This window comes from Leishmania major, chromosome 28, assembly GCF_000002725.2.
Source record: "Leishmania major strain Friedlin complete genome, chromosome 28".
Classification (NCBI taxonomy): domain Eukaryota; phylum Euglenozoa; class Kinetoplastea; order Trypanosomatida; family Trypanosomatidae; genus Leishmania; species Leishmania major.
The window spans coordinates 711,711-734,300 of NC_007269.2; the positions used below are offsets into that span (position 1 = coordinate 711,711).

Genomic DNA, 22,590 nt, shown 5'->3' on the forward strand with positions numbered 1-22,590 from the left:
CCTGCAACAACGACCGGCTCATGGCCTGGCTCTCCACCGCGCGCATCCGCCGGTGCACCTGTGGAGAGAACCTGAGAAGACTCTGGCAGCGGTGCAGGTGAGCCGACCGGCGAAGCCGAGGGGAGAGGCGCTTCAGGCGACGCCTGCGGCGGTCGGGGCCCCTCCACGCGGTGGCGACGACGATGGCAGAGCGCGCAGCTCTGCATGTGAGCCGTGTTCTCTGCTGTGCATCTGGCACACCACCACGCATGCGATGGGTGACTGCTTACCACAGCATGCACGTGCGAAGACGGCGAGGCTGCAGGGAGATGCGGGACGCCACGGTTTTGGCCTGCGTTGTCGCTCGAGCTTGCAAAGTGCAGGTGCTCCGGCGCCGCGGGATGGGCCGGCGCACCAGTGTCACCGTCGCGCTGCCGTCGACGATGCTGACGCTGAGAATTGCGTGGTGCAGCTGCCGAAGCCGCCGACGCACTCGGTGCTGTCACTTCTCCGGTCTGGCGCTCGTGCTGCCGTTGGATGCCAGCATCGATGGTCGGCGATGAGAACTGGTCCAGGCTGGCCAAAAATGCATCCACGTCCTCCATGGCCGTCCGTGAGGCCTTCAGTCACACCCTACGGCTTCTTCAGCAACAGCAGCCAAACTCACTCGGACCAAGGAGGAGGAGGAGAGACACCTACCCTGTGCGATGGTCAGTAAGGAGGGGGGCGACGCCCTTTTTCCTTCCTAGCCCCTCCTCGGGCTGGATGTGTGTGTGGTAGCGTCTATGTTGATGTGAATGTGTTGGGAAGAGGAGAAAACAAGCCGTACAAAGACAACTCCACTGGAGCGCGCGTGCAGGAGGGAGAGGCGGGACGAGCTTGGGGCTTGCAGAGAAGGTAGTGAAGAGAAGCGACAAGAGACACATTCTCACTGCATCGCGGCCCAAGGGCCTCCCCTACAGAGGCTAGGAGCGGGTGCGAGAAGGAGCGAAGTGAACGAGGTGAAACAACGTAAGGAGGCGAGCACAGGAAATACATGCGCAACGTATTTCCTACGTGCATATATATATATAGGACAGAGACGAAGGGGCGCAGGTGTGCGCACTGGGCCATCTCTTTCTCCCTCTCTACGTGTATCTCGCGGCATCGATGATGAGGCGTGTGCCCCCCCCCTCCCTCCCTCCTACCCTACTCCCTCGCGCCCTTTTTACATCCCAAAATGCAGCAAGTTGCGTTCGCGGGTGCCGATGTGCGCTTTTTGTGCTCATGTCGTGTCTGTTACCACAGCATGTGCGCGTGGCGATCAGTAAGCACGTGGCAGATTTCCTCGGGTGGAGTGAGAGCAGCAGCTACCGCTCGCTGGCGCCTGGGCGTATGTCTGTGTGGCAGATACAAAGGACAAAGACGTCCCTGTCTCGCAACGGCCGGTCCGTCAAGTTTCCGTAAACGCATAAGCACGCACGCAGCACACCTCACCCCCCACCCCGCCACCGTTTTCCGAAACAAACGCAAACGCATACAAGACGCACACATACGCACACACATATGCATATATACATATATTTACTTTATATATATATATACATATATGTGTGTGTTTGCGTGTGTGTGTGTGTCTTGTTGCATACGCTTATGCCATACGCCATTGTGTTGCTTGAGTCCTTATTTGACGTCCTTCGGCTCCCACTCAAGACCTAGTGTCCTCATCCGAATGGCCAGGCCCATCAAGTAGTCGATGCACTCAACTGCGCCCTTCGCCTTCTGCCACGTGTCGGACCAGACATACATGCCATGCCGGCGCACGAGCACCGCGCACGACTCTGGGTACCTCTCCATACACTCCGCCATGGAGGCCGTCAAGTCCCTCTCAAAGTCGGTATTCTCTATGATCGGGATGACGAGGGTGTCGCGAAAGCCCAGCGCCTTCTTCGTTTCGTTGTTGATGATGCCCTTGATCATCTCGATGTGAGAGATGCGGAACTCGCGGTCGCATAGGAGGCTGATGAGGACACAGTTGGCGGAGTGCGTGTGCAGGCACGCCCCGGCGCCGCGCATGCGGTAGGCGTTGAAGAACAGCGGTGTGCACTCCGATATCTTTAGCTGCTTCTCTGTGCGCGGCTCCTCGACGACATCCTGGCTGGCGTTCAGCACGAAAATCTCGTTCGGCTTGATGCGCTCTTTCTGCACACCGCTAGGGGCGATGTAGTAGTTCTCGCCCATCTTGATGGAGATGCCGCCGCCCGTGCCGGTGGCCCAGCCGAGGTCGTAAAACTTGCGGCAGAGCTCCGGGATGAGGTTGAACGGATGCTCCGGATGTGACTCGGGAACGATGTCAGACATGGCTTCACGCAAAGTGTGACTGAGATGGGTGAGTGTGTCCATGTGTACACGCTTGAATCGGTCGCCGGTGCAGCGATCCCCATAATGGCAGACAAGGGCGGTGAAAGATGCCAGGGTGATCGACCCCCCCCCCAATAACAAACCACCGTGTTGTGAACGAGTGCGAGTCGGTGGAAGAAACCGAACATCATAATCACAGAGGGAGGAAATGGGCAAGACGGGATGCAGAGGTACACGCACAAAACCGCGCAAGCCGCAGCACGGGCGTGCGTCTTACGCCCACCTCCTCCACTGTGCCAGTCTGTCGCTCACCACCAGGAGGGATTCGCGAGACATCAGCACAGGGAGGAGCGCGTGAGGTGCAGAGTTATCTGCTGCGAGCAGCAGATGCGCGGCATCGTTGCCGCAGCGCCGCACAGGCAGAAAGGCAGAAGAAAAGCTAATATATATATATATATAGATATATATAGGAGGGATCTAACAACAAGAAAGGAACGACGAGTACAGTGGGGGAGGGGCTGGAGAGGAGAGGAGAGGAGAGCGCACGCGCGCGCACGCTTCTCCGCCCCTCGAGCGGGATGGCACAGCAGAGTTGAGGGTGAGCGGCACTGCCTAGATACTTGTCACGCGCTTCACAGACGTGCCAACGTATGTTTCCTGCACCCGTGCCGCAAACCGCAGCGAGTTCAAGCTCTCCAGCGCGTGCGCCTTCGCATTGGAAACCGTCACGATCATCAGCATCTTCCCGCCTTTCGCGCCGAGGTAGTTCTGGAGGAGATATGTGAGCTTGCAGTTACGCCACGGCACCACCGCCCCGCAGCGCAGAGCGCGGATACACTTGCCGAGGTCCAACAGGGAGCGGTTGATGTTCACCGCCTCCTTGAATTGCTTGCCCTGCACGCCGCTATCGTTGATACGCTCGCTGCCTGCGAGGTCGACTAGGCAGAGCACCCCGTCGCTGCGTTGGCGAATCGTGGCGTTTGTGCCGGAAATGTGCAGCGTGAAGATGCAGTGCGAGCGCGAGGAGACATCGTTGAGATCTGTCTTGGCGGTGCTTCGCTGTAGCACTGCCTGCTTGTAGAGCTGCAGGAACTCCTCCACGCTACGTATATTTCGCTCCATCACATTGGTGATGTGGGTGCGGTCTCCACTGTGCTTGATCGTGTGGTACACAGAAGCGGAGGAGGACGTTGTCGGAGCTGTGTGCTGCTGCTGCAGCATCGCCTCGTATCGCGCCGACCCACTTTGAAACAGGTCGCGGATGACATCGTTGTAGATTTCGATAAACGTGCAAGACAGCTCATAGCTCCAGCCCTCGTTGGCGAGCTCGGCTTGCCGCTGCAGTATCGTCTGAAGAGCGCGTGGAGTGACGCCGTACACCTCCGGCCTGCCTTGCACGTCGCCCTCCATGGTGAAGGTCTTGCCGCTGCCTGTTTGCCCATACGCGAAGATGCACACGCGGTAGCCGTCAACGGCGTTGCGCACGAGTGGCTCGACATCGCGGTACACCTCCTCCTGCCGGGCGTCGCCAGTGAAAACCTTGTCGTAGGTGAAGGTCTCCGTGAAGCTGCTGAGGCCTGTCGAAGTGGCGTTGGAGCGCGTCTGGTGGATTGTGATGGATCGCCCGCTACTGTGCGGCAGATGTACCGCAGCAGCCGCAGCAGCATCCACGAGAAGATACGCCTCCTCCTCTCCCGGACCCTGCGCTGTCGAAGGGCAGAGGAGCGGCATCACGGCATGGGCGGAGGCTGCCGTGGCACCGCCTGCGGTCGCCGTCGGCGCTGCCCCACGCACTCGCAGGAGCCCGCCCTGCTCCGCCCTCCGGTTAGCGTCGCTGAGATTATCTGCCTCCCCGCGATCCGGGAAGGAAAAGACGGGTGCTGCACCTTCGTCCGCGGTGGCGTCGGCCTCACCGTCCCCCATGACGCTCGCCGTGGCTATGCTTGACCTTGTCGTGGAGCAGCCGCTACGCGACCCACCACCACCGGCATTGCGACGGGCGTCTGCTTTTGCCACGGCAGCTCCTACGGTGCTCGTGGGAGTGCTCGCGACCGCCAGCATGCCGGCTGAAAGAGACGACCCCGTCGATCCACTGCGGCTGGGCAGCCGGCTGACGGGGGGCATGGCGACAGGCGCGACCACAGTAGCTGCAGCGCCCTCTCCCACGCAGGTGCTAATATTGTCCGGCCTTGACGGGCGAACGGCCTGCAGCGCCGGCGCCGCACCGCATATGGTGTCATCACTAGGCAGTTGCGAAGCTACTGGCAGGGCAGAGCCCTTCACGCGGCAGTAGACACGAATAGAGCCTTTCAGTTCCTCGCACAGGGAGTACAGCTCTCGCCGAGCCACCTCAGCCTCCATCGACTGCACATCGATGCGGTGCTTCTCTTTGCGGAGTCGCTCCATCTCCAGCACCCACCCCTTCACCTCCCCGCTAAGGCCATAGGTGGCATCCTTCATGCGATCCTCCTCTTGCTGCAGGCGCTCAAGGGATATCGCGCGCTCCGCAGCCGTGCCGTTCGCGCTGGCCAGCTCCTGCTCCAGCCGATCGCGCCCGTCTGTCGCCAAAATGATGGCATCCCGCGTTGCCTCCTGCTCTCGCTGAAGTCGACTCACAGTCTCTCGAGAAGTGCGGATGCGATCCAGCGCTCGCTGCTTCGCTGCCAGACAGGCCTCCTCGCGTGCGCGCAGGGCGTCCATGAAGCCTTGGTAGCGCGCCACCGTCGCACCGTGGTGCGCCTCGACACGCTTCCTCTCGCCTTCGAACTCGGTGAGCATGCCTTCCATAGCGTCCTGGACCGTCTGCGTCTCCTCCACGAGCTTATGCGAGTACTGCGTCAGTATCTGCACCTCGCGCTCCAGCCGCTCGCGATTGTCCCGCCACGTGTCCCAAAGCCGTCTCTCGGAGTCGCTGGGAGATGCGTCTGTCGGCGAGGCGGCGTTGCCGCCTTTGGCACCCGCCATAGCGGGTGGGTTCGCGCCCGTGGCGGCACGATCTACGTGAGAGCGAAGGCCAGCAGCGCCACGCCCTCTCCCCGCCAGTGGCGCCGCGCTCCGAGGCGGGTTCTGCATGGCGGTACGCGACAGAGGCGGCCGAAGCGGCTGCTGGGGCCGGCCGCGCCTCAGCTGTGCGCGGGCCGCGGTCGAGGATGCCGACTCTGCGGAATCGCTGCTGCGCGCGGAAGCGTTAGCGATGCCGTTCAGCGACGAGGCCACGGCGGCACGGGTCGTCGTGTTGTTTGCGTAGTGGGGCCGCTGCACCGCTTGGGCAGCAGTGGCATCACAAGAGGCTCCAGGTGCCGTCGCCAGAGGACAAGGTGTCGAAGCCTTCTTGCCACTGCTCTTATCCGATGCCACGTTGACCACCCGCGAATGCATCGGGATATGCGAGGCAGGGGAAGCGCAAGACGAGGCTGCGGCGGCCACAGGCATTCGCTTCGCAGCAGTGTTGCTTGTCCCGACGTTCTCGGCCTCATCGGCAGCCACTCGCTCGCGTTTTCTGTTGTGCCGCATGCCGACGACGACGACGACGACGACGGTGGCAGAAAATCAATTGTGCAGGCAACTGGGCGAAGGCGCGCTTGTTCTATCACGCTTGCTCTTCCCCCTCTTTGCCTTTTTCTCCTCCAGGCGCGGCAGGAACGGTGCGTCCGTGGCGTTCTACGGATGTGGTCTATGTGATGAGGGTGCCGCGTGCGAATGCTTCCGGTCGCCAAGCGCGAGCGTGAGAGAGGGGGAGGGAGGAAGAGGGAGAAATAGAGCACGGGAGAAAGAGTTACACCGAAGCCGGGAGGCGAGTCCGAATGTTCTCCTCCATCGACCGGACTACTGGGGTGGTGTGTGGGTGAGGGGGGGGGGGACCGCGCCGCTTACACAGAGGCCGTACCGGCAGGAATAGAGCAAGTCTTTTGTTTGTGTACAAGCACATCGATACGCGTGCACGACTGTGCTTGGTGTGCGCAGACGAGAGGGCAGGGCCGCCTGCTCTCCCCGCTTCCTGCCTCACCGGGTGGAGGCATGAAGTGGTGGTGGTGTGCATGTGAGAAGGGCAAGGAGGAGGCACGGGCTATCGGTGTGTTTCGCTGTGCGGTCACATGCACATGTGGGCGTGAGCTGGAGGGCGAGATGAGAAAAACAACACGAGGAGGAGGCACGGAGCCGCTCACGTGCACACAGAGAGAGCGACACAGACAGACGCACTGATACAAGAATGACTGTACATGTTTGCGTAGAGCTGAGGACAGAGAGTGTGTGAGAAGGAGGGGGAGGCCGAGAAGGGACAGAAAACAACTGTGTGCCCTCCCCCATCCTCAATCCTCCTCCTCGCTCCCTCTCTCTACGACCTCGCCCCGCTCATAAGATGATGCCACACCTCCACAGTTGACAGGAGGAAGGAGGAGGAGCGGGGTGTGCAGGTGCCCGGCACCCAATCAAACAACACGACTGAAGCGCCACAAAACAGACGCAGCACCAGGCGTAGCGCGCACAGGCAACGCAGGAAAACAGCAGAGCTCGCTATACATCAGCCACAACTGCACAACGACGACGAAATAGGCACCAGAGAGGTGACGGAAAGAAGGGAGACGCGAAGGAGGAGGAAGGGGGCAACGGCGACGTCGCCGCTGCAGGGATGAAAACCCTAAAGAAATCCGCGACAACGGCACACAGGAGGGCAAAAGACACCCATGCAGAGTCAGACTGAGAAGCGACAGGAGGCTGCTGAACGAAACGCAAGAGGTGAGGCTCACACACACACACACGCACGCACGCACCCGCGACTGGTGCCCCTTTCCTGCCCTCAAATGCGCTTGAACACAATGCTCTGCGTGTACCAGAAGTTGTCGTTGAGCGAGCTCGGCAGAAAGACGGCGTCCGACGGCTTCTTGACATACTCCTTTGGCTCCTTGCGGGGGTCATAGCCGCGGTACGGGTCCTCCCAGTACTCTATCGTGGTGGGCTTGTCCTCGACATAGCCGGCGGGACGCCACGGCTGGTCAATGCGGAAGTGGGTGAGTGCCGGCTCCGGCCGCTTCTCCCGGAACGGCACCGTCATCATGTAGCAGCGAGACGTCCCCGTCGCGGGGCTCTCATCAAAGGTGAACCCCTCGCGGCCGGCGGGACGGAACGGCTCCGCTGGCATCTTCTTCTTCCACTCCTCCCGCTCACGGCACTCGTTGATGCGCTTCTGCTCATAAATGGTGGCGATATAGTTGCTTCCCACGTCGGACAGCGCGACGTGGGCGTAGCCGTAGCCGGTGCCCTTCTGCGCCGGTGAAGTGTACACGCCCCGCGGTGGCAGCTCCCGCTTTCTGATGGCCTGGTCGTGCTTCTCTGGGTACTCTGGGACGTGAGCGTATGGGGTGGCTTGAAAGCACCCAAAGTACGAGCCGAGACCGGCGGGCTCTGGCGTGGGACTGGAGTAGACGAACCCGTTCGGCGTCAGGTTCTTCTTCGCGCTTTCGAGTTGCTGGCGGCGGCGCACCGCTTCGGAGTCACCGCCGCGCTCGCCGTTCCAGAAGTGGTGTAGCTCCTTATCAAAGAGCGCGTCGGGGTTCGTGCCGGTCTTGGGGCGCGAGACAAGGAACGTGGCGCCCTGCGCGCGGGCATCGATGGGCTTCTTGTACCGATCGCCCACGCCGAGGTAGGATGGGATGGAGAAGACCATGATGCTCACTCGATGGAGTAAACGATGTACGCGAGCGGCACGCTCGCAAACAAGCAGAAAATTCGCGGAACACCAAGAGCTCGTGCGTATCGAAACGAGACGGAGGCGCAAAAGAGAAAGCCCCATCCTCACGTGTGTACAAGAGGGGGAGGGACGACGGAAGGGATGGGGGCGAAGAGAGAATAGCAACACGATGATTATGACGACCAAGACAGTGCTCAATAGCCGTGGCGGCCCCGTCCACATTACCCGCTCGCTTTGCACAGACGTCAGTCCGCATCCACGATGGGCACCATCAGGAACACACGCACACTTCAACACGCACGCATGCTCGCATACAGCGGAGCGGAAGCTGCTACAGCACAGCACCGGTGCCTTCGCCCGCCACGATCATCGGCCTGGCTGTTTGAGTGCGGCTCAGATATGCACTTGTAATGGTGCATGCGCGCGTGGCTACCGCGTCGTTTCACCTCTAGGCACATCTGCACAGATTATGTCCTACTTTTACCTTTCTCCCGATCCGGTGCGCTTAATGCCAAACACAAAATGAGTGTGTGGCCGGTGCGTGCTCAAAACAAAGACATGCGTGGGCGAGAACGACCTGTCGTACCAGCGCTGCCTTAGTACAACAGAGGAGTGCGCACAGCCGCGCCAACACGCTACTCGAGCCCAAGCGCATATGCCTGAGAGCTGATGGGCATCGCGTCTTCCTGGGCCCTCCATCACCATCGCCCCCTCACCACGCACACGTACACGTGCCCCACAGCTTTCCCTTCCTCCGTCTATCCGAGAACGGCATGGCTTACCAAGCGCGCCAACCCCTTCTACCCAGCCACTTTGGCTGCCTTCAAGGTAATCACGTGCACGCCAATCAGCCCCACCATCGAGGTGTAGAAAGGTCCGATCATCCCATCCGCGAGCAGTGCCTCCGCCGCCGTGATCGTCCCATTCGCGTCGCTGCCATGCCACTGCCCGCTAGCAGAGCGCATAGACCCGTCCTCGAGGACGACATCCGGCATCAACGCGCAGACAACCTGGTCGGGGTCGAGTAACTGCGCCTGCCGGTCCCAGCCACCGAGCGGAACACAGCCGCCGTCGTCGCCGCTGTGGTCTTCGCTGATGCGCAACGACCCGACCACTTGGCGGACAAGGGTGTAGCTGCGCACTTGCCCAAACGTGCGTACAGAGGAGAAAAACTTCTGCATGGTGGTGTCCTGCCGGTGCGTCTGCACAACGATGCAGCAACGCGTTTTTTTCAGCGTGCCCGACGTGTGCGGCGCCGTGCGGCGCGCAGTGAGAGCCAGGTGGATTGTGTCGACCAGTGCAGGAATGACGTCGGTGTCGTAGATACAGTCGGCCACAAGGGTCATGTCCACCTCGGCCTCCATAAACATCTCCTCGTTATCGGCGTGGTTCAGCCAGTCGAGCAGCGCCGCGCCATGAAGCGGCGGCGTCGGGCCCCCCTCCAGCCCACGCTTGGCAGCCAGCGAGTCGGAGACAAGGCGGATGCCGTTTTCGGCCATGTTGAAACGCATGTTGTCAACGATGGACTCCTGGTAGTCCGTGGCGAGGAAGGACGCGACGTGCTGCTGGTACTCCTTCATGTGGTGCAGGTACACCGGCGTGAGGCCGACTCCCGCGCCAAGCTCCAGGATGCGCAACTGACTGCTGCACGGCTCTGTACCACTGCTGCCGGCACTGCCGTCCTTGCCGCTGCGCAGGCTACAGTTGGCCATAGGGCCCAGTGACAGTGGGGTCGGCATGGTGTGCGGGTGCAGCCCGTTTGGTGTCGCCAGCAGTGGCGCCGGGGACGCACTGCTGTTCGCTGTACTGCTCGTCGCGCGCGGGAGGCCGAGAACGTCCGCCAGCATGTGCGTCTGCCCCTTCAGCTCCTGCGCAAGCAGCTGAATCATGACAAAGGCGGCTGGCCAGAGCGAGAGGCCCACGTTGGAGAACTGCTCACTGGAGACACGGATGCTGCTGAACTGGTCACGCGGCCGCACAGCAGCAGCAGCAGCGGCAGCGGCAGAGGCTGGCGTTGGTGCTGGTGGATGTGGCGACAGCGGCACCTGCTGATGCTGCTGGTGCTGGTGCTGGTGGTGCCTCGGCGACCGCTGCAACGGGGATGTGGATGGAAAGTGTACGGACGCCATGGGCAGAAGCTCCTTCGAGCCGTCGTTGATCAGAGTGCACGGCTGCAGGCCGTAGGGGAAAAGGGTGTGTGTGGGTTCGCTGTGGGCGTTCAGAGACCGCTGAGAGCTGCCCGTGTGCATCTCAGGCGTCAACGAGGCACGCGGTGAGGGGCCGGGGGGGACGGGGTGCACTTGCGACGGCGTCGGAATCGCAGACAGTGACATCGATGAGCCAGAAAGCGGTGTCGCGGCGACAGGCGGGCTCGTGATGGCAGGGATGTCTGGCGCATTAACAAACGGGTTGTAGAATGTCTTGAAGCAGAGTTCCTGCTCACTGGCCTCCCCGAAGATGCTTACCCGAATAAACTCCTCCATCAACTCCGTCTGCACTGGGTCCTCACTCGACGTGGAGGACAGCGCGCAGTCGGCAGCGTACTGCTCCTCTACGGAGTTTATGTACGCCTTGAGCAGGGCTCGCACCATTCGACGACGCGGGGGGTACTTCTTCACGACGGGGTGCCGCACAAACCATTCCACAGCGAGCATCTGTGCCTCAGCGCTGCACCAGGCCACACCCTGACTCTCGCAGTCGGCCTGGAAGGCACTCAGCGCAATGGTCGGCGGCGCGCTCTGTAGGAAGAGAATCAGCGACCGAGGGAAGCTGCACTCGAAGCTGCAGAGTGACGACGTGTTCCGGAGAAGAGGTTCCATTGCGATGCGACAAAACCAACCCGATACATTAAGTCGTGCGAAAAGGCGTGCTTCAGAGCACACGACCCGAGAAAAGAGAAAAGGCACACGCACAGGAGCAGCCGCAGCAAGCAGCCTGAGCGGGGGTGGACACCACGGCAGGGACTGCCTCTCCTGCTATCACTGCCGTCGATGCTGGTACACGCGATAATGCTGGTGCGGAAGCTACGGTGGCCAAGGCAGCTGACACGAGAGAAACAGAGAAGAAGAGGCAGGAGAATCGAGGGAGAAGACAGTGACGCTCGCAACACCTGCCCGTCAAGTCGAACCAAATTTTATGCAAGCACGAGAGCCGAAGAGAACGACACGCCAATCAAAGACGGCAGCCTCGCGTGCACCACCACGAACAGAAAGACGAAGATGAGGAAGACGAAAGGTGTAGAACCGCAGTCGTAAAACACAGAGCGAGCGAGAGGGGGGAAGGTGGAGCAGGAGAGAGTATGCGCGTCACCAGCAATCAAAAGACGGACACGGTGACACACACACACACACATACACACACACACACGCACGAAAAAGAAAGCACGCGAACACACGGAGCGCGAAAAGGTGCACAACAAACAGAAGAAAGGAAGAAGGACAGATATCCAGCCCGCAGCGATGCAGCAAGAGCACACTGTCGCCAACTCCAAAAACAAAGCAGATAGACTGAGTAACTCTCCCCTTCTCTCTCTCCCTCTTCAGATATAGATACAGGTATAGATGTGTATATATATAGAGAGAGAGAGATGTAAGAGGAAGAGAGCGCAGAAGAAGGAGCAAGGATACGTGCCCCCAAGGTCGGCGGGTGAGGTGACGTGGGGAGGGGGCAGAGATTACAAGGCGTTAAGCAGTTTAACTGGAAAACAACACAAGGAGGTGATGCCTCACAAGAACTTTCGTTGCTGATGCGTGTTTGACCGCCGCAGTCGCAGCAGAGGCAGCAGCGGTACCAGAAAAGGTGAAGATGTCAATGAAAAGGGCACCGGCCATGAATGTACCTCGCTTGTTTTGTTTTGCTTCTTCGTCCACCTTTCGCCGTGTAGCTTGCGGCTGCGGTGTCTCCGCGTGCTGACACCTGTGCGTGTGTGCACGTGTCGAGGGGCGACCGGAGAAGCGGACGGGGAAGGAGGCGCACCCACACGCGCGGTACAACCACCAGCGGTTTCTTTTGTGTTGTTGGGGGTCTCGTCCGTGGAAAATGGGGGAGGGGGAAGTGAAAAGAGAGACAAAGAAGGTTTCAAGAGGGCAGGCATACGCACACAGACACATCCCCCACCCCACCCACTCTGCACAGGAGGGCGAAGAGAGAAGTTCATGTTGGGGCAGCGTCTCTCAACCCGGCCAGCGGGAGACATCAGTGGACCGATCCGCATGAATGCCCACGTGGGGCGGGGGGGGAGCATCTCCGGGTGATTGGCGATATGGCTTCGCGTTTGGTTTGGTAGTTCTTCTCACGAAGCAACCGCTAGAGGTCCCGGCCTCTAATGCGAGGTGGATGCAGGTGTGGTGGGCTTAAACCCGAAAAAGACTTGGGAAAGCGAGCCTGGCGGCTGTCAAGGGGACACAAGTAAAGGCACTGGGTGTTGCAAGGCAAGCACAAGGCGCACTAGATTCCATTGATGCGGCTCTTCCAGGCCACTGCAGTTCGTTTTCGTTCCTGTGACTTCACGCCGTCACTGCCTTCGGAAAACCTCTCCGCTCAGGCTAAGAAAAGGTGAGAGCAGAAACAAGCAAAGGTGTCGACGCCAGCGGCCAACTCGCACCTGTCCGAGAAGCGAGTCGAAGAGGCTGCGAGGTTACATGGGTCGGGTTCAACGCCGTCGCGGGATGGGAAACAGCATACGAGCCACATGAGAATCGAACCGGAACGGGCGATGGAAATGGGGAGACCGACGAGAGAGGTGCGGCGGGGGATGGGAGGAGAAAGTCACGCGCACACAGAGCAAGCGACACTCACAGAGGTCAGGAAGACGAGGCACAGCGCACAAGGAGCAGACATGGTGAAGGGTAGAAGACAAAGAGTAAGAGGGAGCACACCAAAAGAGAGAAGTATCGTCTTTTGTCGTGTAGCCGATGCTGCTGCTGCCCTCCTGTGTGTGCGTGCGTGTGCGCGTGTGCGCGTCAGGAGTGCAGAATGCGGAGGGAGAGAAGACAGGGGATGACCGAGACGGGTAGGAGAGAGTGTGGAGTATACCGCAGCGCTGATGTGTGCGTGCCGGCTACTCTCTTTGCGTGTCTTCTTCATCTTATCGTATCCCAACTCTGCGCGGCCGTCCTATCGATTTTGTGTTATTCGGTGCTGTTGCTGCTCAGCGTGTCCTTACCGGCGCTGCGCCGGCCATGTGCGCCTCCCCTCCCTTTCCCCGCCGCCTTTTTGTTTTTCTACGCGCGTCGTTGGCAGAGGCGGTCGCGGAGCACCCTGTCAAGGAGTGCTCTGCGAAACGTCACCGCAGCGTTGGCCATTTTCCACGACGTCGTCTTCCGGTGGCGAAAGAATGCAAGTGATCCTCTGATGCTGTATGAGCGTCTGCGGTAGTGCAGAAGTGTTGTGAGGAGTGCAGAGGTGCACCGTGGTAAACCAAGAAAGAGCAATGATAAGGAGGGGCAAAGTTAGGGAGCAGAGTAGACACATGTGCGGGTGAGTGGAAGGGTGGTGCTCTTTCAATCGTGTGAAGCGGCGGTTATCGGGTCGTAGAGGGAGGAAAGGCAATACCTGTGGCAGTGAAGGGGAGGGGGCCAGAGGGCCAGCTAACAAGATGGCAACGAGAATACAAAGAGGCGTGTTTCCTTCCTTCCGCTCATATGCGCCTTGCCCTTTTCCTGAAAGCTTCGGTGTTCGTCTACTCCATTGTCGTTCATTACGTAGACGTGCACACACACACACGCACACAGGTGAGAGAGAAAGAAGGGAAGGGAAGGAAAGGAGGCGACAGTCTGTCACGCGATCCGCCACCGTTAGTGCAGAACAAACCATGCACCAACATACACGAAGACAGACAGCCGTGGAGGCGCACGGTCGAAAAGATATCGGCTCCGCGTTACACGACAAGTTAAATGCAGCGCTTGCCTCTCTCCCTTTTTCTCTCGTGTGTGCGTGTGAAATAATGTCGTCGGTTAGCCGTCCATGGCCACGGCACAACGCGTGTGGCTTCTTATACTTAAAAGCAAAAACATGCCTGTCAGAGGGAAATACAGAGTTGCCGACAGCGTTGCCGAAAGAGTGTAGACAGTGCTTGAGCAAAAGAGAGAGATGGTGTCGGGTTATCACCATCAACGGGCACATCGAGTTGAAGAAACTCTTGAGCAGGTGTGGGGGCAAGGATGGCTGAAATGGTGAGAAGCGCTTACAGACATGTGCCACGCGAGCTTCACAGCAGCCCCCTGGCTGCTACGCTGGTGATAGCCACCTCTTCGTCTTCCTCCGCCACCGTCAGCGCCACCTCCAACGACAGCGCAAAGACCTGCTGTCACTTGCGGGACTTATGCTGCGTGCGGAATTCTCGCATGCGGGCCGTGTCCTTCTTCGCCCTCTTCAGCCCCTGCAGATACGCCTCCTGCTCCTTCGCCGCCTCCTTCGTCGACCGCTCGCGCGCGCGCTTCTTCGCCGCGTCTTTCTTCTGTGTCATGGCATCCGCCCGATCCGCGAAGGTGTCAAGCAGGGCCTGCCGCCGCTGCTCCCGCGGCTCTGGTGCTACCGTGGTTGCTCCTTTGATGCGCTCTTGTAGGGCCGTGCCCCGGTTGATTGGAATGAAATCCTCCTTCATGTCGTACGGAAGCTGCATCTTGAGGTTGCGCGAGAGCAGCACCTTCTGCTTCGTGAGGTCCTCGTCCTCCTCGGCGACCCGGTGGCGGCGCTTGATCTCGGTGTACTCGGAGTCGTCGTTGCGGGGAAGAGGCATGTTGTAGTCCAGCCGCAGCTCCCGCATGGACCGCATGCCGACCCACTCCGGATCCACCAAATTGCGTTGCATGGAGCAGTACCGCGGCGGCTCCACAGATTTCCACGCGCTAATAAAGACAATGTCGGACGGGAACAGCTTGTCCTCAAAGGTTGCACGCACGAGCCCCTGTTTGCCTTTCATGACAGACTTGATGATACCGCGGATGCCTGACACCGCCCTCAGTTTGGCTCCAATGAACTTCGCCGCCTCCACGTCGCTGCTAAACATGCCCTTGATGAACGCCGTCGTCTTCTCCACCTTGGCCGGCGTGCCCGTCAGTTTCAGCTTCTTCACGATGGGCGTGGAGACGTCATTGCCGATTGTGTAGCCCGTGCATGGGATGCGGAAAGAAGACACGCGTGGGTCGCGAACCGGGATGGCGAGAAACCCGGTGTTTGGCGGCGCCACAGGGGCGTAGAAGGCTGCCATACAGTGCATGTGCAGTGGCGTGTACTTGAGGTAGCGGCACCGCCCATTCGGGTCCTCCGTGGAGAAGATCGGCTGCGTCTGAAAGCGGCGCCAGCCCATCGAGAGAAGCAGCGGATCCTGCGCCTTGAGAATCTTCGGGAACCACCGATGGCGCTTGATGCGGGCCTGCACGATACGGAACTCATCCTCGCCGGCGTTGATGCCGCCCGCAATCAGCGGTACAGCGGGGTCGAACGTCTTGAGGAACTCGACAGGGACGCTATCGATCACAATGCGCACATAAAGGCCACTGAAGTAGCCGACCAGCTGGATCTTCTTGTCCATGTCGTCACCGACATCGTCGAGGGCCTCGTTGATGCGCTCCTTCTTCTCCTCCACCTGCCGGTTCAGACGGTGGTAGTAGCTGAAGGTTGTGTTCTTGCCGCCGTCGACGTCGCCGGTGTCGTAATCTTCGTCGAACGCGCGCTTCTTCGCCATCTTCTTCTGCAAGAGGCGCTCCTGCTCCTCGGTGAGGCTGCCGCCCTGTCGCACAGCGGCCTCGGCGCCCGCCTCCGCTTCGGCGATACGCTCCTCCTGTGGGTTGACGCGGCGCCTGCGCGGGCGCGGGTGGCCGTCCTTGCCATCGTCGTCACGGTCGTAGCGCGTCGCCTCGTCAAAGAACTCGATGCCGTCTTCGCCGTCGAGGCCGGCCGTTGTGGCTGCCCGTCCGTTGGCCCGGCTGCCGCCATTGCCGCTATGCGAGGTGCCGTGCGCCAGGAAGCTGGAGACGAGGTCATCCAGCTCCCGATCGGCTCCGCCCACGACGCTGTGACCAGCCTTGCCGCTGCCGTCCACCTCACCGCCGTCGCTGTCGTCGTCGAGGATGTTGTAGCCGTCGTACTTGTCATCTACGCCCACCTCCTCACCTTGACGAGGGGAGCCGCGCCCGCCGCCGCCGCCGCCGTAGCTGATGGACGCCAACGCGTTCGTCCTCCTTGGGGCGGCTGCAGTGCTACGCGAGCCGTTTCTGACGCGGCCAAAGCCGAGATCGTCGTCGCCGTCGCTGCCGAAGCCATCCTCACCGTTTTCGGACTCGTCGTCTCCCTCAGACCCGGAGGTGGAGAAGTCCCCAGCAACACCGGTGCCGCTGCGCCTGTTGCCGTGGCGCGTCATGGGCTTCTCCCCACGCGCCTCCTGTTCAAATTCCTCATCGTTGCTGTCGTAGCCTTTGCTGCCCTCCTCTGCGGCGCCGGCGTCCTCCTCGTTCACGCCTTCCGCGCCGGCCTCCCAGTTTCCAGTGACGCAGAGGTCCTTCAGCGAGCGCAGCATCGAGGCATCACTCCAGTCATGCTGAATGGCGTTCAGACGAATCGCGTCCGGGTCGTTGAGCAGACGGGGCGCCAGAGCAGCCTCGCTGTTGCCCCCGCCATCATCGTCGCCGCCTGCGGTGGCCGCCTCGTCCTCTCCATCCTTGGCGACCCCGAAGTCGGAGAGCTGTGGTGCGCCGCGCTGCTGGCGCTCACGCTCCCCGTTGTCGTCCGAGTCGATAACAATGTCGTTGCACGCACCCTCGTCGCCTGCGTCGTTGCTCCAGTCGTCGTCGTCGGCGTCGGAGGGCATGCGAACCTCCCCCATGTCCAGCTCCATTGTGTCCTCGTCTCGGAAGTTCATTGGGCGGCGCCGGTGAGGTACAACGCGCAACTTCGTCTGCGCCGCGTCCATCGGACGCGCATTCTGCAGCTCCCGAAGCAGCTGCAGACCCTCTCCGCTGCGTTCGATCGCGCCCTTCGCGGCGTCCTCCTGGATGTAGATGGCGTCGTCGTCGTAGCTGATACCGCCTACGTCGCAGTATGGGGCATAGAGCTTCTTCTGCTTGAGGCTGAGGTGGCGCATGCGGTGGTTGCCGCCCTCCTTGCTGTCGCCGCTGAACTTGTCCAGCTGGCAGGGATCAGCCTGGTGGGAAAGGTGCGCCACCGGGAAGTCGCCGAGGCCGGGGATGTGCACCAGCTGGCCCGGCTTCATCGGTTTTCCGCGGGCGTAGCCGTAGAAGGCGACGGTGCGGCTATGCAGCGGGCTCTTCGCGACGACGTCCGGGTCCGTGATGTCCTCGATGCGATCCATCACGACGCAGCTGTGTGTGTTGCGCCAGGCCTGAATCTTGGGCTCGACGCAGATGAGCAAGCGATGCAGGTTCAGCACATCGGTTGGTCGGTACATGCCTCGCACCATAGGGGAGAGGCAGATCAGCTTGGCGCCAGCCGCCACCTCATGCCAGAAGCGATGCCGAAGAAACTTCTTGCGCTTCTTCATCGCTTTTCCCGTCTTGAGCGTGTCGAGGTGCGAGATCACGCCAAACATCTTCGGAAACCCGTGCACCTGCGCGATGTTGAGAAACTCAAACGTCTCCATCTCGAAGCCGAAGCTGCCGTCCACCATGAGCAGCACCAGGTCCGCAACCTTGGCCACGTCGCACATGGAAGCCAAGGTGTTGGGACACTCCATAAAGGTGATGCGGCGTGAGCGACCAGCTATCACCGTCACGGGGCCGCGCACCGAGGCCAAGTTGCGATTGGAGTAGAACTTTACCATGGAGCGAATCAGCGTCGTCTTGCCAACGCCGGGTGGCCCGACAACGGCGACCAGCAGCGGTGGCTCGGCCACAACGTGGCGCAGCGTCTTGTCCATCGTCGGCACATGCAGGGCAGTTTCTTTCTTCTCGAGAGAGCGGTAGAGCTTCTGCGCCTTGCGGCCGCCCGCGCTGGGGCCCTGAAACGCCTTTACATTGCTGCCGCGGTTCGGTTCTAGGTCGATGCCGGAGCGGCGTTTGCGCAGCGCTTCCTTCTTGGTGGCCTTGTTGCCGACGGTCTTGCTCTTGTGGGACTTGTTTTTCTGTGGCTCGTCCATTGTCGCCTGCGGGGTAGCCGGAGGGGGCGGGGCGCAAAAGGGGGCGGCTCCTCCGCCAGGTGGGAGAAGAGATGAGGAGAGAGGAAAGAGGAGGGGCCGCGAGCGTTCTCCTGGCCCCTCTCTCTCGATCTGCACGTGTGCTACTCTGCGCGTCCGAGTCTGTGTAAAGTACCACGTTCACCGCGACAAGGACGAGAGCAGGAGCAGCGATGGCAACGGGAGATGTACAGCCCACAAGAGAGAAACAGAAGAGGCAATGACGAATGCAGGCGTGCATGAGCAGCCGATGGTGATGAGAACAACGCTCAGGAGAAGAGGAAGAGCAAAGGCGAGAGAGGAATGGAGAGAGCTTGCTGTGGAGGAGGAGGTGGTCGTGGAGCAGAGGCACACATCCAAAATGCAAAGAGGGGAAGTGAAGCAAGCTGCACTGGCGATACGACCCAACCTCTGCACTTTCTTCCAACCGCGGCAAGAAAGGAGGTGTGTGTGTGTGTGTGTGTGTGTGTGTGGTGGGGGAAGGAGGGGGGAAGGGGCAAGGTAGAGCCCATGGCTTCCGTGCGTGAATTTCGTACGAACCGATAGAATGCGCGTCATCTGCTCTTCGCCCAGTCTCCCCGGAACAGAGCACGGGCAAGGAGCTGCGAGAGGAAGAGGGAAAGGGGAGAGATGCAGAAAACAGCTGAAGGTGATAACGCCTGCAACAAAAAAACCCTAAAAAGAAGGACGACACGTTGTGTGGGGGGAGGGGGAGGGGGAGAGAGAGAGCAAGATCAGCACGCATACACAACATATAAAACTAAATCAGCAACAAAAAGGAAGCCAAAGCAGCAAGTGAAGACGACGGAGGACTCATTCCTCACCTGATGTACAATCACTAGCCATCCTTTTCGCACTCGTCACTCTAGGGATGCAAGGGTTAGATGCGTGTGGATGGACGGGGGGGGAAGAGGACAGGAAAAAAAGGAGAGGGGAGTGCAAGAAGGGCTGTGATGGTGCGCATGTGCACACACGTGTGCCGTACTGTCCCCTTCCCTTCTCCTCCGTCTTCCTCACTCGCTCAGATGCACGTAACCGTGACGCCGGTGCCCAGCTCCCGCTCCTGAACCCGCAGCGCGCACCTCTTCACAAAGTCGTCATCGAACAGCGACGCGGCAACACGGCGCTGCACTAGGTGGTAGTACAAGTTCTTGAAGAAGCCGCGGTTGTAGGGGTTGCGCTTGTGAGCGTATACGTGCTGGATGCGCTCGCGGGTGCTCGCCTCCTGCGTGATCGACTGCCACATGGAGACCGCTGTCATGGTGAGGAGGACGGATAAGGCCCCCAGCACCACGACCAAAAAGAACGCCACCGCCAGCAAAGCTGCTGTGAACTTCTCCCAGTTTGTCCAGAGGGCGCAGATAATGATCATCGTCGGTAAGGCGCACATCATCGTGGCAACCGACACAAACATCGAGAACATCTCAACACGGCGACGACCAACACAGATACCGAGGACGCCGCAGTGGTGATCGTGGTCGTAGCAACATAGGCCGCAAATGTAGCAGTGGGCAGCTCGCACAGGGCGATGCATGTTGCACGTGGAGCACCACTTGCGCTCCATCGGAACGCCGTTCACATCCTCCCACAAGCTCTCCCTCTGGTTGCGCTCGATGTCACGCAGAGTCATTTCCTCGGCAGCGGCAGCAGCAGCGGTGTCGCCGCCCTCGTCGTCCATGTAGCCCGGCTTCACATAGCCGGGATCACTGTACGCCAGCCGAAACAGCAGCGTGTAGAAGAGAATGATAAGCACCAACTCGGTGTAGTAGTACCGCAGTATCCACTCCAGCTCTAGCTGCGCGAAGAGCCACTCGACGGGGATAAATAATAGAAAGGCAAAAGAGCATGGCGCCGAGTAGGATGTGGTCGTCTGTGGGGCGCCGATGTTCACGTAGCCGTAGAAGGGAATGCGCTTGCGGAAGATGCGCACGTGCCCGATCTTGGCGTACGGCTTCCTGCCAAAGACAACGTACTCGATCGCGTGCGTCACAGGGAAGAAAAGAGAGAACTTCTGCGCGAGTGCCTGCTGGCGTTGGGCGGAGAAGGCCTGCTTCGTCTCCCCCGTCATCACTGTCGGCATGACCTTGCGCTTCTCTGCCTCCACGCTGCTCACGAGGTGGTTTACCTGCGCGCTGGCGGACATCCCAGTGGACGGCTCTACCTCAGCTGAGTAGTGCACAACCTTGATACGTTGCGTGTCCCCCTCGTAGACGCCAGTGTCGGTGTCCGGCAGCGTCTCTGCCGGGTTGCGGAGGTCTATCATGGCATTGCACGTCGGACACCGCACGCCGTACATCCTTTCACTGGTGCACTCAAAGTCCATCGGATTGCAGCACACGGGGCACACAACCCCATACGTGATGCCCTTCACCGGGCGGTGAGTGGAGAGAGACATCGCCAAGGAGGAAGGGGGCCACAGAGAGAGCGCTCCGCCACAAAATGAAGGGTGACTATTTTGGGGGAAACAAGAGGAGAAGCACAACAGCGGAGAGTGACGGCGCGGCACACGCCTGGTTCCCGTTCGCTCTCGCCGAAGCCAGCAACTACACGACCAAACAGAAAAGACGCGTCGTTACCTGAAGCAGTGACCTTGCCAGGATATGACGCAACGCGAGATCGAGACGAATAAAACGGCCACACAAACAGCCACGGGGGGAGAGAGATACACGCTCAAGGAGGGAGAGACGCTGATGTACCCCATAGCCTTATCTTCCGTGAGTGTGTCAGTGCGAGGGTTGGAATGTTCGTGTAGAGGAGGGCTGCACACCCTGTTAACAGCCGGTGTCGGTGTATCGGTGAGTTTGCCTATGAGCCAGTTTCCTTGTTCACAGCGCACTGGTAAACGAGCCTGTATGTATGGATGGATATGTCTGTGTGTGTGTGTGTGTGTGTGTGTGTGTGTGTGTGTGAGGATGGAGTTGAGATGGAGGATGAGGATGCGTGGGCCTGCGCCTGCCCTCGAGCCCAGCGTACCTTACTTACGATGAGAAAGAAGAGTGGAAGGTGCAGACGCTTATCCGAATGGTTGCTGAGTCGTTGCCGTCGGTGTACGAGGCCCCTCACCCACCCACTCCGAGTGTGCTGATGTCCGAGAACAACAAGAGAAAGCTGTGCAGGAGAGAGGAGGAAGCAACGAAAGGAAGTTGTTGAGGCACCGCGGTGCAGTGTCGACAGCCCGCTGAGCTGGCAAGCGGCAGAGATGCGCCTGCACAGAGGAAGGGAAACGCATGGAGAGAAGCGCGCAAAAGCAGCGGCAACTGCATGCACGCGTGCTGTGTGGATGAGGGTGAGAGAGACATCCACAAGGGGCTTGTATCTAAGCATGTAAGCACACCTTCACCCGCACACATACAGAGGCACTCATGACAGTTCACGGCGGCGTATTGTTTTCGTTTCAAAGGTTTGCTGTTGCCTTTTCTTTTTTCGTCTGCCACGGTTTGTTGGGTGTACCACAGCGCGCGTGGCGACGTGATGGAGCGGGAGGGAGACGCAGGCAGATGCGGGTTTGGAAAACATCTGGGGGGCACACATGCGCATCGTGAGAGAATCATGAATGCCTTATCCTCTTTTTCTTCGTGGTGGGAAGGGTGTCCAGAGGGTACAGACCACACCACCACGCAGTCACGCGAAGCGGCTTGTGCACACGTACACACGCGCGTGCACATCGATGGTTCGGAGGTATGCTGGCGTTCCTGATCCCCCTTCCACGCTCCCGTCATGAACGGGTGGCAGGGGAAGAAACAAAGAGGGAGGGGCAAGCACAAAAAACACGAAACACACAAACAAGAAGACGACGCTGCAGACAGCGCGAAGCCCCCAACCTCTCTCCCTCGATAGAACGACATGCGCAGGGGGGAAGATGGGAGACAGCCACACAGACAGACGCGCACGCGCAGATGCATGAGCTGTGCCTCGCTCTTTCGTTCGCCTGCTCCTTCCTCACCCCACCACCAGAGACGGAGAAGCTCAGAGCGCCACATCGCACCAAAGGAAAGCCGAAAAGATGCAGCGAAACCCACGACAGAGTCCGGGCCTCCGTGCCCACAGAACATCGAAACACAGTGAAAGACTCGGCGATGGCGAACGGATCCAGTAGCAGACAGATGAAGCCGCATGACAAGTAAGCAGGCAAAGCCAACGCAACATATACGGGAGAGAGAAACATCTCGCAAGCAGACGGAAAAACGGGAGCCACGAGCCTCTGCACACCACCGCCCCCCCCCCCTCACAACACGCACATTATTCAACCACACACACACATACGCACACAAGGACAAGGAGACGCAAAAGCACGCCTCGGCGAGGGCAACACAACACACCGACGCGCACCGGCGACGTTGCACATTGCAACGATATTCATGTCAGAGCAAACCCCGCAGAGGAGGCCGGTCGTTACAGAGAAAAGGAATACAGAAAGTGCAATGTTTGTCGCGATTTCTCCTCTGCGCGCACA

At 60.0% G+C, this 22,590-nt stretch overlaps 6 protein-coding genes across 6 annotated transcripts; all 6 read right to left on the minus strand.

Moving 5' to 3' along the window:
• Positions 1-1,641: 1,641 nt before the first annotated feature.
• On the minus strand, positions 1,642-2,361 carry LMJF_28_1840 (putative methylthioribulose-1-phosphate dehydratase; the record flags this gene model as incomplete). The annotated part of the gene is made up of 1 exon (XM_001684414.1): positions 1,642-2,361. One exon carries the CDS (start codon positions 2,359-2,361, stop codon positions 1,642-1,644), a length of 720 nt encoding a protein of 239 aa, XP_001684466.1.
• Positions 2,362-2,931: 570 nt separating this feature from the next.
• LMJF_28_1850 (putative C-terminal motor kinesin) lies at positions 2,932-5,283 on the minus strand (the record flags this gene model as incomplete). Its single annotated transcript, XM_001684415.1, has 1 exon — positions 2,932-5,283. The coding sequence occupies one exon, from the start codon at positions 5,281-5,283 to the stop codon at positions 2,932-2,934; it is 2,352 nt and encodes a 783-aa protein (XP_001684467.1).
• Positions 5,284-7,117: 1,834 nt separating this feature from the next.
• LMJF_28_1860 (conserved hypothetical protein) lies at positions 7,118-7,984 on the minus strand (the record flags this gene model as incomplete). Its single annotated transcript, XM_001684416.1, has 1 exon — positions 7,118-7,984. The coding sequence occupies one exon, from the start codon at positions 7,982-7,984 to the stop codon at positions 7,118-7,120; it is 867 nt and encodes a 288-aa protein (XP_001684468.1).
• An 824-nt stretch (positions 7,985-8,808) lies between these two features.
• On the minus strand, positions 8,809-10,827 carry LMJF_28_1870 (conserved hypothetical protein; the record flags this gene model as incomplete). The annotated part of the gene is made up of 1 exon (XM_001684417.1): positions 8,809-10,827. The coding sequence occupies one exon, from the start codon at positions 10,825-10,827 to the stop codon at positions 8,809-8,811; it is 2,019 nt and encodes a 672-aa protein (XP_001684469.1).
• Positions 10,828-14,315: 3,488 nt separating this feature from the next.
• On the minus strand, positions 14,316-18,101 carry LMJF_28_1880 (conserved hypothetical protein; the record flags this gene model as incomplete). Its single annotated transcript, XM_001684418.1, has 1 exon — positions 14,316-18,101. One exon carries the CDS (start codon positions 18,099-18,101, stop codon positions 14,316-14,318), a length of 3,786 nt encoding a protein of 1,261 aa, XP_001684470.1.
• A 1,057-nt stretch (positions 18,102-19,158) lies between these two features.
• On the minus strand, positions 19,159-20,532 carry LMJF_28_1890 (conserved hypothetical protein; the record flags this gene model as incomplete). The annotated part of the gene is made up of 1 exon (XM_001684419.1): positions 19,159-20,532. One exon carries the CDS (start codon positions 20,530-20,532, stop codon positions 19,159-19,161), a length of 1,374 nt encoding a protein of 457 aa, XP_001684471.1.
• Positions 20,533-22,590: the final 2,058 nt, after the last annotated feature.